Consider the following 14,355-nt stretch of genomic DNA (forward strand, 5'->3'; position numbering starts at 1 on the left):
CACATAGACAAAAGTGATGTTGTTTTTAATCTGGTGGCTGGTGGTAGTAGTGAAGTCTGGGTTGAACCTGCACTAAAGCTGTTCTGGGGATTCTTGAATAACTTCTCTTTTTGTGATTTGACTCCCATCCTCAGAGGAGAGGAAGGGATGGGCCTAGGCATCTCTGTGATCTTACAGTTTCTGACAGATGGACAGTTTTAAATTTGCTGTGTTCACTGTCCCGGCCGGCACACCAAGGAGGGCATACACTGGTGTGTGTTAATGCCCAGTTTTGTTTGGTACTGACAAATTGTTGAATGTTGCTTGCTCATTATAGAACTGTAGTTAATTCACAAGAATCAGGTATGTTCTTTAACATATTGAATATTTACTAGAATAATGTTATAATAGTGAATTATAGAAGATTCACTAGAATCTGTGTGGCCCTTCAGAAGCCAACATTTTTAAGTTTTGAAAATGCCTGATTCTGTGACTAAACTATTGGAATTTTGAGGGAAAAAAAGGTATTTCAAGGCACTTTTCCTTCAGTGCTTCTTAAATAACTATCTGAATTGACAGTGATTGAAGATCTGAGACTGAAATTGAGTTGTTAGTTCTTCTGTATCCTTTGAAAAACTGTAGAATTATTGGATACAAAATGACTTTTTCCATTTAGACTTCAACCTTCTGTACTTTGCTTTATTTTCTCTTTAAGAAAAAAAAAAAACTTTTTTCTAAATAAATAGAAAAGGGGCTTCCCTGGTGGCGCAGTGGTTGAGAGTCTGCCTGCCGATGCAGGGGACGCGGGTTCGTGTCCCGGTCCGGGAGGATCCCACATGCCGCAGAGCGGCTGGGCCCGTGAGCCATGGCTGCTGAGCCTGCGCGTCCGGAGCCTGTGCTCTGCAACGGGAGAGGCCACAACAGTGAGAGGCCTGTGTACTGCAAAAAAAAAAAAAAAAAATAGAAAGGTAGAACCAATGTACTGAGCTTCGAAGTTGATGTACCTGCCCTTTAAAAAAAAAAAAAAACATTTTTTCTTTACCAAAAAATTGACTCTCTGTTAAGTTCGAATGTTCAAGCAGTTTATAATCTCTCATGTACTTGTAGATAATCTTCATTAGCAATTTGTAAATTACATTTTTCACACATATTTTCCCCTTTATTAACATCTTAACATTACTATGATACATTTGTTACATTTAATGAACCAGTGTTGATACATTAACCAAAGTCTATATTTTATTCAGATTGCCATAGTTTTTACCTCATGTCCTTGTTACAGGCTCTCATCCAGCATACCACATTACATTTAGTAGTCATGTCTTCTCTTGGCTCTGATGATTTCTCAGACTTTCATTGTTTTTGATAACCTAGACAGTTTTGATGAGCACTGGTCAGCTGTTTTGTAGAATATTCCTCAATTGGTATTTGATGTTTTTCTCATGATTAGACTGGGGTTGTATGCTTTTGGGAGGAAGACCACAGAGAGAAAGTGTCATTTTCATCACGTCATATCAAGAGTACGTACTGCCACCGTGGTTTATGACTTTTGATGTTGACCTTGATTGCCTGGCTAAGGTAGTGTGTGTCAGAGTTCTCCTCTGAAGTCAGTATGTACAGCCCACACCTAAGGAGTGGAGACTTATGCAGAGTATCTACATAAGTTACTTGGAATTCTTCTGCACCAGAGATTTGTCTCTTCTCATTTGTTTTTATCATTTATTTTTATCAGTATGGACTTATAAGTATTTATTTTATACTTTGGCTTATAATTCAATACCACTTTATTTTGGTACTCAGATTGTTTCAGCTTTGGACGCTGAGAGCTCTTCCAGTTGGCTACTGTGTACCTTTGACATGCTCCCATCATTGTGGGTGGGGTTTTTTTTCCCCCCAGTACTTCCTTACTTTCTGGCACTACAAGGTGCTCCAGGTTTATCTTTTATATTTCCTGCCCCAGCCCTAGAATCAGCCATGTCTCCAAGGAGCCCTGTTTCCTTTTACTGGAGAATGGTATTACAAACCACAGTCTAGCCACTAGATGTGCTCATTGCTACTGGGTGTCGCCCTTCAGCTGACAGCAGGAAAATATATATGTGTATACTCAACCAGTGTATGTACACATATCTGTAGATACTTCTTTATGTAACCTTCACTACTCTAATATTAAGCTAAATATAAGTTCATACTGATGTGTGCAAGGCTAATCCATTACCACATGGATCATTCTAGCCTCCTCCTTATCTGTAACCTCTCCCTCCAACTGTGAGAAACCCATACCATCTGCCATCCATTGACTTAAATTATTCAATTCCAATATACAGTATCAGAATTACTAACCCTAATCCATACTCCCACCCCCTTCATTGACTTGTTTCATGTATTTGTAACAGATTGTTTCCTTACATTCAGCATTTCATCCTTGGACCCTACAACCTCCTCAGTGATTTTTTAAAAAAATTTGCATGCATTAAGGCTCACTCTTTGTGCTCTAAAGTTCTGTGGGTTTTAACAAGTACATAGTATCTTGTATCTCTCATTACAGTACTCTGCAGAATCCCCTGTGTTTCGCCTATTCAGTCCTTCCCCTTTTCTCTCAGGGACCGCCCGCCGCCCCCCTCCCCCAGCAACTACTGATATTTTTACCCTCCACCTCTGTAGTTTTGCCTTTTCCAGAATATCCCATAATTAAAATCACGTAGTATGTAGCCTTTTCAGACTAGCTTCTTTCACTTGATATGTATTTAAGATTCATCCATGTCTTTTTGTGGCTTGGTAGCCCATTTCCTTTTATTGCTAAATAATATTCCATTGTATGGATATATCAGGACATCTTGGTGGCTTCCAGCTTTTGGTGATTATGAATAAAGCTGCTGTAAATATTTGTGTGCAGGTTTTATGTGGACATAAGTTTTTAGGTGAGTTGGGTAAATACCTAGGGGGTGTGATTGCTGGGTGTTATGGTGAGACTGTCAGTTTGTTTCTTTTTCTTTTCTTCCCCCGTTACTAATGATTATAGCAACTCTCTTGAAAGAGTACAGTTAACTTCAAAACAAGTAATTTATTTGATCTTTAACAAGTCTGATATAGTAAAAAGTGGGGTCACTCTCAAAAGTATACTCTGGTTGGGCTTCCCTGGTGGTGCAGTGGTTAAGAATCCACCTGCCAATGCAGGGGACACGGGTTCAAGCCCTGGTCCGGGAAGATCCCACATACTGTGGAGCAACTAAGCCCATGCGCCGCAACTACTGAAGCCCGTGTGCCTAGAGCCCGTGCTCCGCAACAAGAGAAGCCACTGCAATGAGAAGCCCGTGCACCGTAACAAAGAGTAGCCCCTGCTCGCCGCAACTAGAGAAAGCCCGCGCACAGCAACGAAGACCCAACGCAGCCAAAAAAATAAAATTAAACTAAAAAGTTTTTTTAAAAAGTGTACTCTGGTTGATGCTTCTTCTGCTTTCGCTGTTTGATCCATTCCTCTTTCCTATATTATTAAGTGCATGTAAATAAGGTCATGGGCAGTAAACTGTTAGACTCTCTTTTCGAGAATTTCTTTTGAATCCAGATTTGTGTGGAAGATGTCTGTGGCCTGGGAATTGGATGATGTGATGTGGCTCAGAATTGGTTTGTGATAGAAAACAGAGTTACATTTATTTATCTGATTCGTGAACCCTGTAAGATAAGTAGAAAGGTCTGCCGGAGATTGACTGACTTAGCATTTATGTAGCATTTTAAGGATTCCAAGGAGGTAGATTGGTTTCTTCCCACCACAGTTGTAATGTAGATTATTAATGTTTGTTTCATGGATGAGTGAGAAATGGAGATTAAGTCTTTTTCTTATTAGAGATCTGTAAATCAAATTTTCTCTGGTATATGTACATTGATGTTGAGACTAGTAGATTGATAAAGCTATAGGAATATAATCTCTCGTTGATTCTGGCTTTTAATTGTTCTTTCAGAGTTAGTAATAAGTTGTTGACGGATTTGTTGGTTCTAGTTACCTAATCCAACACTGATGAGAGCTTTAGCACAAACAGATTTTAATCTCTTCTTTTAGATTGTAAAAGAAGGGGGGGTGGGAGGGTGGTTATAAAGAGTAGTTCCGGTGACTTTGGTCGTTGAACTGACCACTTAGAATATTTGTCAAGTGGATGAATGGAGCATCAGTCCCAGGGAGCAGAGGGAAACCTCCTGAGGCCTGTTATATGGTCTGTTTAGTGTAACAGTGATCCCACCATCTGAGGCCTTAAAGTTATTTTTTGCTTAGTTTTCATGATCCTTCTGCGGTTCTAATGTGACTTCTTAACCTCCTTGGATGTGCTTCATTTATCCACCAGACTTGAAAACCCTGGTGCTGCTGCTGGGGCCCAAGAAGTTGACTGATTACCAGGGCCTGGAATTTGGGAGTTGAAAAGAAGGTACCAGATACTCTCAGGAACCTGCTCACAAAGCCCATTGAGTCCGACACTAAAACATTTGTAATTTGACCTTCACGTGCCCTTCAGCGTGCTGTAAGTGCAGGACAAAGTTCCCCTTTACAATATGTGTGTGACAAAAACCAATAAATAAGTGGCACTGAGTGTTACACAACAATGGGTTTGTTATAAGTTGTCCTGGCCAAAGGGCCTCTGTGCCAAAGGCTGGCAGCAAAATGGCACAGGAAGGCAGCCAGCCTCTAGTCTTAACACACACTTGGCCCTTGTAATTGAAAGGTAAAGAAATCTGGGAAGCATTGTTTATCTTTTCCAGAGGAAGTGCTTTTCTCTCCTAGTGGCCAAAGGCCAGTTTAATACAGAGCCAGGCCCTTTGGGCTGAATAAGCCAAGTATTGAGACAGCTTATTCACCCAGGACTTCCTAATATTTGTTTTAAAGTATGAGGAAAGGGAAGAATAAGAGACAACTGAGAATTTTAGCCTGCCTTTCATTTACTTTATATTCTCTTACCTTTTTCTTGCTGACCTGTGGTGTCAGTATTTCCTCCCGGAAATTTTTTTCACTATCTGCTTTCCTGACAGTATTTGGAACATAGCTGATCCTTAGTGTATCTTTGTCAAATGAATGAATGGAAGATCTTTAGTCAGAGGGAGCATGAGAAAATACTTGATACTTTCTAAAGTCAGAACTGTGGGTTTGTAAGATATGTTTGTAGAGTCTGTGGCCAAGCCAAAAATGATTTCCCGTTTTGCTTCTTTTACTGTCTTCTCTACCATTGATAAACTGCTTGTCTTCATCTGTCGTTTTGATAGGTCCAGGATAGTTCATTGTCAGTTCATAATGGACATGACTGAACTGCTTTCCTGTGAAGCCCTTGCGTCATACTCCGTCTTGTATCATTGTTGACTTCATCTTCCTGTCCTTTTCAGTCACGCAACACACTTGGCATAGTTTTTGATGGTTCCCTTTCTTTTTCACAGTCTCAAGTTGCCTTTTTTTTTATAACCTCTTTAGAGGCTTTTGTTGTTTGGGGGTTTTTTGTTTTGTTTTGTTTTTTGGTATGGCTGTTTTGATTTCATAATTCAGCAGAGATTCTTGTTTACTTATGGTGGACCAGGCATAGTATTGGCTAACAGGTCTGAATGACAAGTGACACACTTAACACCTTGAATAGAACAGAGATTCAAAGAATTCTGGTTACATTCAGTTAATTAAAAAAAATTTTTTTTTCTTTTAATGGCAGTTATAGTTGGAGAGAATACCTGTGAGAGGCATGATGTAGAGCAGACTGAGCAAACTTTTTCTGTAAAGGATCAGATATTAAATAGTTTAGGCCTTGCAGGCCATAAGATCTCTGTTTCAAACATTTAACTTTGTCTTTGTAGCACATAAGGAGCCTTAGACAGTATGTAAACAAATGAATGTAACTGTGTTCCAGTAAAACTTTATTTACAGAAGCAGACAGTGTTTGGGCTGGATTTAGCCCCAGGGCTATGATGTAGAGTACACACTTAGGGTGAAGTTAATCAGTGGTAGTCCATATGGATTCATGTTTGGAATAACCTTGATTACTTTTTAATTTGGGAGGCTGTCTTCTTAGATCTGATTAGATTACATTTTTAAAACAGTCTGGTTAAAGAAGCCTGTAAGAGAAATAGAGGAAGTGTTATGTCTGCCATTCTCTTGTTCACTTATAATTGCATTATTAGTATTATCTTTAATACATAGCTGCTTTTTTTTTTTTTTGGTTGCACTGCACAGCATGTGGGATCTTAGTTTTCCAACCAGGGATTGAACCCGCACCCCCTGCATTAGAAGCATGGAGTCTTAACCACTGGACCGCCAGGAAGTCCCAATACATAGCTTTTTTATAGGAATCCTTTAAAGCCGCTTACTCACTTTTGTACGCTTTAGTAGTTAAAAATGTATATAGTTGCTCAATGTGAATGTACTTAATGTCATCGAACGGTACACTTAAAAATGGTTTTAAATGGTAAATTGTATGTTATGTATATTTTACCACAATTTAAAAATTCTGATGTAAATCCACTTGCATGGACACACTTCTTGTTATGGAACATCATTCATTCCTCAGATAGTTCAAATACTGGCAGTGATTGGGTGGCATGAAACCTCATAAGGGTGCCAATTTCCATCTGTACATTAAGTTCATAAGGCTTAATTTCTTCCTGTTTTTAGTTAAAAGAAAGTAAATAAAATATTCAGTATCTTCTCCCTGCATCCCAGTGGATCATCCTTTGCACTCCTGGGTATGCACACAACCACTGGAGAGAGACCCCTGGGCCAGAGACCTATTTCCTAATAATCTTGATTTAATATTTTTTATTTTTTTAAATAAATTTATTTATTTGGCTGCATTGGGTCTTCATTGCTGTGCGTTGGCTTTCTCTAGTTGGGGCAAGCGGGGGCTACCCTTCATGGCAATACACAGGCTTCTCATTGCGGTGGCTTCTCTTGTTGTGGAGCATGGGCTCTAGGTGCATGGGCTTCATTAGTTGTGGCACATGGGCTCTAGAGCGCAGGCTCAGTAGTTGTGGCGTACGGGCTTAGTTGCTTCGCGGTATGTGGGATCTTCCCAGACCAGGGCTTGAACCCGTGTCCCCTGCTTTGGCAGGTGGATTCTTAACCACTGTGCCACCAGGGATGTCCCTATTGATTTAATATTGAGGCAGTACATTGATAATCTTGCAAACTGGACTTTTTTCTCTGGTTCTTCCCTCGCCTGCATACATCGCTAATGGTGTTATCCTGACCTTGTATTTTCATTCTTGCTCTCGCATTCCTAATCCAACTCTGTTTCTCATGCATATTTCTATAGCACTTTATATAAACTTCTATTATAATTCTCATTATATTGTATTTTAGTTATTTGCTTATATATCTCTCCTCCTTCCTTTTTGGGTAGCATGTCTTGGTTATGTACTATATTCCTGGTACCTGGCTATGGCACACAGCATGCTCTCACTAAATGTTTTTATCAGACTATCGGAACTAGAACTTAACCCAGACTTTGACAAGCTTCTCAGTGGTTCGTAATCTCAGCTGTTTATGGTGACTCAGCCAACTCTTCCTCCCCTTCATAATTTTGGTCAGCCTTAGGTTTTTTTCAGAGGCCTAAATCTCATCCTAACTGCCAGTATAGCCCTTTTCCATACCAATATTTGGCATTAGGAAGACTTAGACATGAGTTATATTTTGCACAGTATACATCTTTCAGAATAATTGTTGTAATTGATCTTGCTGATGTTGATTGATAACATTAAAGAAATATTTATTGACTGACTGCTATGTACTAGAAACCCTGCTGGGGGTACCACAGTGATCATTTTACATACAAGGAAATTGAGAAGTTGGGTGATAGGTATAAGATTATACAGCATGCAAATAGATCCTAGGTCTCGTGACTCATGGTCCATTGGATAGAAGGGAGTTGCTGTGAGTAAAGTTAGAGCAGTACAGTTGGGATGATATGTGTGAGAGGGTTTGCTCATGATCATTCTAACCTCTTCTTGAGTATTTTCAATAATTGAGCTGGTTCTCACAAAAGGAAGTACATTATGTTTATCCAGACTATGTTGGCAGTTCCATTTACCATACCAGTCACCTGGTCCATCCTTTCAGGATGATCAGATGGGGATCAAACTATTAACTCAGTTCAGGATTCTCTGGGAAGGGATGGTTTGGAGAATTCTGTGGGGTCTTCTGCCTTGGCTGCTAGAGGAGTAGTTGACTGATATGTGGTGGCCAAATAGAGTTTCAGAGACAGAGAGTGACTGACTGCTGTGGTGTTAATATGCATCTTGGTGTGCCCTCTACAGGATCAGGTCAATATGGTCCTTGTCATCATTTGATGGTTCAGAAATTGCTTACCCAAAAGTGGTAAAATTTTGAGAAAAGAGATCACATTAACCAAAAGATCTAAAAACAGGCCTATAAATCAAAATATATCAACTTATAGTGGTAGATGTATATCTGGCTCAAGGTCTGGAATCTGTCTAAACCCAGGGATTCCCTCCTACTGGGGTCTAGCCTAAGACTGAGTTAAAAAATCAGAAGATTGCTTGCTTGGTAAGCATGGAATTCAGAGCCACTTGAGTAAGATCTTCCTATGAGCTTCAGGTTATGAGGACTTGGCCTTCTTTTACTCTGGGGGTATTTCTCTCTTAATTAACTGCTGGACATTCAGAATCAAACCACCCAGACCTGTGGGAGGAGACTGCTATATTCTTTCCCTTCCACTTTTTTGATTGTCAAAAAAGTTGTCAAAAAAGCCTCAGTCATTACCAATTCCCTTATGAAGAGCAGAGCTTAAGATTTCCAGGAGTACTGCTTATTTCATATTCACTGTTAGTTGGGTAATATACGAAATCTATTATTCCATGAGATTTGTGGTAATTTTTTCTACTTAATGGGTTTAGGAATAGCTTTGCCTTATACCATTTTCACATTGATTCCTGTACCACTGTCCACAAAGGACTAATGTATTTTCCACTTATACTGAGCACTTTCTGTGGGCACACTGACTTTAGTCCCTGTTTTTTTCTCCAGGGTCGTCTAGTAGCAGGCACCCAAATCAGGCAACTCCAAAGAAAAGTGGCTTAAAGAACGGCCAGATGAAGAATAAAGATGACGAGTGCTTTGGGGATGATATTGAGGAGATCCCAGATACAGATTTTGATTTTGAAGGGAACCTGGCCCTTTTTGACAAAGCAGCTGTGTTTGAGGAGATTGATACTTATGAGAGGAGAAGTGGTACCCGTTCCCGGGGCATCCCAAGTGAGAGGCCTACTCGGTACCGCCATGATGAGAATATCCTGGAGTCTGAGCCCATCGTCTATCGTCGGATCACAGTGCCCCACAACATGGGCAAGGAGTTCTGCACAGGTAAGTTAACCCCACGTCCCACTGGCTGCTCTTCCTTTTCTTTTTTTTAATACTTGAAACAGAATGACCCAGATTCTGAGTCAGAGTCTTGTAGTAGGAATTAACTCAAGGGGCATGGTGGTTGGCCCATTATATTGTCTTTTAGAGACTGTGGCCATCCTACCTACCACTAGGTTAGGGTGGGGGCTGATTTCTCTACATGTCCATTTATATCCTATACCTGGCAGGATCTGGTCTGCTGTTAAGTATGTTATGGTTAACAACTAAAGGCATAGAGGCTGACTATCTAGATTGACATAGTCAGCTCTATTTTCACTTTGGCTTCACTGTTACTGCCTGTAGATTTTACCAGAAGTTCAACTCTGTTTCACTGGTTGTTTGCTGGGGTAAGAAATAGAGCTGAGTAGTTGAAACCATTGGCTAAAATTAGGGTTTCAATAAATTACATTTGTTTACTACACTGTCCTCATCTCCTGCTAGCCCTGGTCATTGAGGGTTGGCTAGTCATAATGCTTATGTGACAGTGTAGTGCCTTGGTAATTAGGTAGGTCACTGTGTATGATAGCCTAATCTGTTAACTCAGTGATTTTTAATTTTGTGGTTTTGTTTTTTCTTTTAGCATTTGGATCTTTTCTTCAAACATGGCATTTGAGGCAGCTGTAGGACAGGTGGTCTACCTCATCCTTGTCTCTGTCCCTTCCCCCCAAACTTATTATTAACTGGGCTTCTTAGATTACAGATTGAAACTATTGTTGTTAAATGATCTTAGGAGCTAAAGGAGGAATCGATCATTTTAATGAGTATAATAATCATTTGGAGTCTTGACTATAGGGAATATAAACCTTGAATGCTAGTAGCAGTTACAGGGAGATTTATGGAGACAGCTTAGTTACATATGGGAGAAAATCAGAGATATGGCATGGCATTTTTGTAAACATCAGTAGGGCTCTGTTGTATTTGGTTTTGCTGAGTGTAAAAGCTTCTGTATGAAAAAAAAGAAATAAACAGATTGTCAGGTTAAGAAAGACTACTAATTTCTGTCTTTCACGATCAGACTCTGGCAGGCACGCCTCTTTACTAAGGTAGTTTCCTTAAGTGACACTGACAGTGTGAGTTGCTGAACTCCTTTGATTTTTATCACCTATGTTAAGGCAGACAACCTAGCTCAGAATCAGGCTTAATTTAAATTGCCAGGTTTTAAGCTTTTCAAAGGCAGCTATCGTCCATCAGGTCTGGTCGTATACTCAGATCCTGCTGTCCATCCACTTTTTTTTTTTTTTTTAACATCTTTATTGGAGTATAATTGCTTTACAGTGCTGTGTTAGTTTAACAAAGTGAATCAGCTATACATACACCGTCCATCCACTTTTGACTGTTCTCCTTTTTACTGCCCTCAGTGGCAAAATAAGCTGCCTTTACAGGTCATTCTCTGGAAGCTGAGGTGGTTGGGTCGTGCCGTGTGTGATTTCCCTGAAATTCCTGAGCTTGGGGAGATTATAGCCTGCCTTGGAGTGAAGTGGCTAACAGGGAGAGAATAGCACTAAGAATCAGGAAAGATTCTCAGATCTAAAAGAGCCTAAGAAAACATTTGCCAAAGTAGACAACAGGAGAGGTGGGAATTTTTTCTTCCTACATACTCTGTCTCCCCAGCTTAATGTTCGCATTTTGTTTAATGACAGAAGTGAAAGTTCCCTCCTCTCATATTTTTCCAGAATTGCCATTAACAGACATACTACAAACCACATGTGCTAGGCACTGGCCAAGAACTCGGGTGTGGCGGCTTGTGGTGTGTAGCAACCAGTTGCATTTCACTGAAGCATGACAGTGAGGGTACAAGAGGCCCTATAGCCTCATGCCATCTGGTTTTTCTCTTTGTTCTCAGCAGTGATAAGGAGTGGAAATGAAGTCCTTTTGCCAAGCAGGATCTATGCTGGAAATAGAGCAAGCAAGCAGTTATCTTGCTGAGCAGCTTCTACAGGTGATTTTGTCTCTGCTCCAGCTCCAAGGCACAAGTCGCAAAGCAGGTTTTTACTCAGTGTTATTCACGTAGTGCCTGGCTGGGGACACTTTTCCAGTTGGATTTACTATCCAAACGTTAGTATCAGAATGAGGCAAGCTATCTGGAATATGTGGGGAAACAAGCTAGGACAAAAAAAAATGTTAGTGTTAGGTTACTTGATCACCTAGTATAATTTTCTCATTTAACAGATTGAGAACACTGAGGTCCAGAGAGGTAAAGTCTCTATAAACCTTATCTATCACATTTCCTTTCCTTTTCTGAATACAGATATGTTAAAGAGAAAGAAGGATATAAGAAGAGAAGGGCAGTTTAATGGCAATTAGACTACATAGTGTTTTCTCTTTAGTATTCCCTCAGGAATAGACCAACTTAGATCTGCAGTTGTAGAGAGTGGTTTGGCTGGCTCCCCAATCTAGCCTTGTGACATTCATGTCCTAGAACCCCAAATACTTATTTTCTGCTAATTCCCAGAGTAGCAAAAGGACAACATGTTTACTACCCACTTGGTAATGGCCTGCGTTTCAGGATTCTGGCAGCTTGCTGCTGGTATCCTACACATTGACTGCATGCTGAGTGGTGTCAACAGTTTCTAAGCTGTTACTCTCTAATTGCTCGTATTCCTCTTGGCAATACTCTTTGCCAACTGTGTGCACGGAGCAGGGGCAGTGTTATAAAAGGTCTATTGATTGGGAAAACACATTCAGGAAGCAGCTAAATTTAGCTCTTTGTTTAACCCAAATCTTTTCTCTCTGGAAGGCCCCTTTGGATCCTTTAACAGTGCTACTATCTCCAACAGATGGTCAGACATTCCTCCAGCTTGGACCTATGCTGCTAAATAATTGTATCCTGTGGTTGCATACATGTTGGTTAAGTTTGCCTATAAAATGCTAGATGCATGTGAGCACTCTGTGTTCGGAGGTGAGAGGTCCCCAAAGAACACCGGTTAGGAGAGTGGTAAGGCTTCAGAGAAGAATCTTTGCTCAACATACATAATATTCTAAAAGTAATTTTTAAGACGGTGTGGGCCAGTCGGAACACTGTGCTTACTACATGTAAGTCACTCAAGACAGTCCTTGCATCCGAGTAATTAAGATGTACTAGGAAATGGAAAGATACCATATATGCCTGGAGTCCAGTGAGAGTGTGGACATTAAATGCATTGGGTGTTGAGGGGCATGAGAGGTCCTGAAGGCTGGGCTGATCAGGGAAGGCTTCACAAAGGGAGCAGGACAGAAGCCTTGAAGCATGGGCAGGATTTCACCAGAGAGGAAGAGGAAGATACTTACGGGTAGGCTGGGCAGGTGCTGTGTAGTGTGATAAGGGGCTGTGTGGGAGATTGGCTAGTGTCTGGTTTGGCCAGGGCAGAGGTTTTTGTGTGGGGGAATAGCAGGAATCAAAAATAGCTTTAGACCAGAGCACAGAGAGCCTGTGTGCTAATGCTGTCCCTTGTTTTATGGCCATCAGGAGCAACTGAAGGATTCTGAAGAAGACATGATCCAAAATCTCCTTTAGGAAGATTTGTTAGTCTTTAGGAATACTGGTCTTACGATAGAATTCAGGGTAGAATTTGAGGAGAGAGACCAGAGCAGGAAGATAAGTTAGACTGGTGATATAACTAATATGCCAGGGGTTTGGACCTCTGAATGGAAAGGAAGACAGAGATGTGAGAGAAGTGACAAAGGGGACTTTGATAGGATTTGATGATTGAAGACAGGTTGAAGAGGGTTGAGTGAACAACAATTCAAAGGCATTGAATCTGTGGGGTGTGAAGAATGGCAGCGAGTCCAGTTGTAGTTAGATTGCATGAGGTTTTAATGGGCCAAGTTTTTGTGATTTTCTTCTTGCATTGCTTTGTGGCTGAGCCCAGAGAAAGCAATTAGTAGAGTTGCCACACTGAGGGACTTACTAACTATTCAGTATTAAAGGCTTCAAAGAGGAGGCTTCTGTAGGGTCAGAGAATTGAGTTATGTAGCCACATGGGGACTACTGAGCCTGTTTCCTTGTCTGTAAAGTGGGATAATATTTGGCAATTAAATGAGATCATGTGGAAAGCAGCTAGTGCAATGCCTGGCTTATAATTATTATTCAGTCAATATTTGACTTTAATGTGAAGTGCAAAGGCTGTCTCAGTAAAGTTCAAAGCATCAACATTTATAAAATTTTTACTGTGTGCCGGGCACCGTTCTAGATGCTCTGGGTAAGTCACTGTCCATCACCTCGGGGGCCTTACATAGGGTAACCAGACAAATAATGGAAGTGTGTACAAGATTTAGAGGTGGCAGAAAAGGAAGGGTAAGTGCCTGGTTCAGGAGAAACAACATTATGATCACCGTCATAATAGCGCACGTTCATCGGGTATTTACTATGTCCTGGGCACCGTTCTAAGCACTTCACATGCTTATCACAGTTAATTTTCATGGCATCTCTATTAGGTTGCATTGTTATCCCCTTTTTGTTATTATCCTCATTTTGTTGGAGTTAAGTGTTCCATTAAATCTTTCACCAGGAATGACTTTAAAGTGTCTAGAGTTCTTCGTTCCCTGGGTTCTAATAAATTCTTCTCAGGTTCATTTATTCAAGACCCCTTCATTTTAGGTAGAATTCTGATTTAATTTCTGCCATTTGTTTTCCACTGTGTAGCCTTCTTTTGTCTTCAAGTATATAGAAGCTGGATGGGAGGCAACAGGGTGCTATTGGTATAGGCACTGAATCTCCACAGTTGTCCCATCGGCTTTGCCTGAAGGATGTTCCTCAGCCTCCACCCTGTGTGTCTGCTGAAGTTTGGGGAGTAGCAAGTGTATGAAGATGACCTGAAGTAGAGTTACTGCTTACTGTCTTGCAAAAGGATCAAGTCAGAGTTTGAGTGAGGCACTCTGGTTTGCGCTCCCTTAGTTCAGCACCACTTACCCATACTCATTTTTCTCAGTAAAAGCAGTTCTAGTTCTATTCTGAAGGGGAGTAGCTGGTGAAGCCACAGTTGGTTTGTTTCTGCTGCTTCTGGCTTGCCTCTTTATTCTCC

General features: G+C 40.7%; 1 protein-coding gene across 3 annotated transcripts in view; it reads left to right on the forward strand.

Annotated features, from left to right (window-relative positions):
• EDC3 (enhancer of mRNA decapping 3) overlaps positions 1–14,355 on the forward strand; it is a 51,924-nt gene that overhangs the window by 20,370 nt on the left and 17,199 nt on the right. For all 3 annotated transcript variants that reach the window (XM_032623376.1, XM_032623377.1, XM_032623378.1), the window contains one exon: positions 8,981–9,316. In XM_032623376.1, the coding sequence (XP_032479267.1) occupies positions 8,981–9,316 (336 nt within the window). The remainder of the gene's footprint in view (positions 1–8,980; positions 9,317–14,355) is intronic.

This window comes from Phocoena sinus, chromosome 2 (assembly GCF_008692025.1).
Source record: "Phocoena sinus isolate mPhoSin1 chromosome 2, mPhoSin1.pri, whole genome shotgun sequence".
NCBI classification, from domain to species: domain Eukaryota; kingdom Metazoa; phylum Chordata; class Mammalia; order Artiodactyla; family Phocoenidae; genus Phocoena; species Phocoena sinus.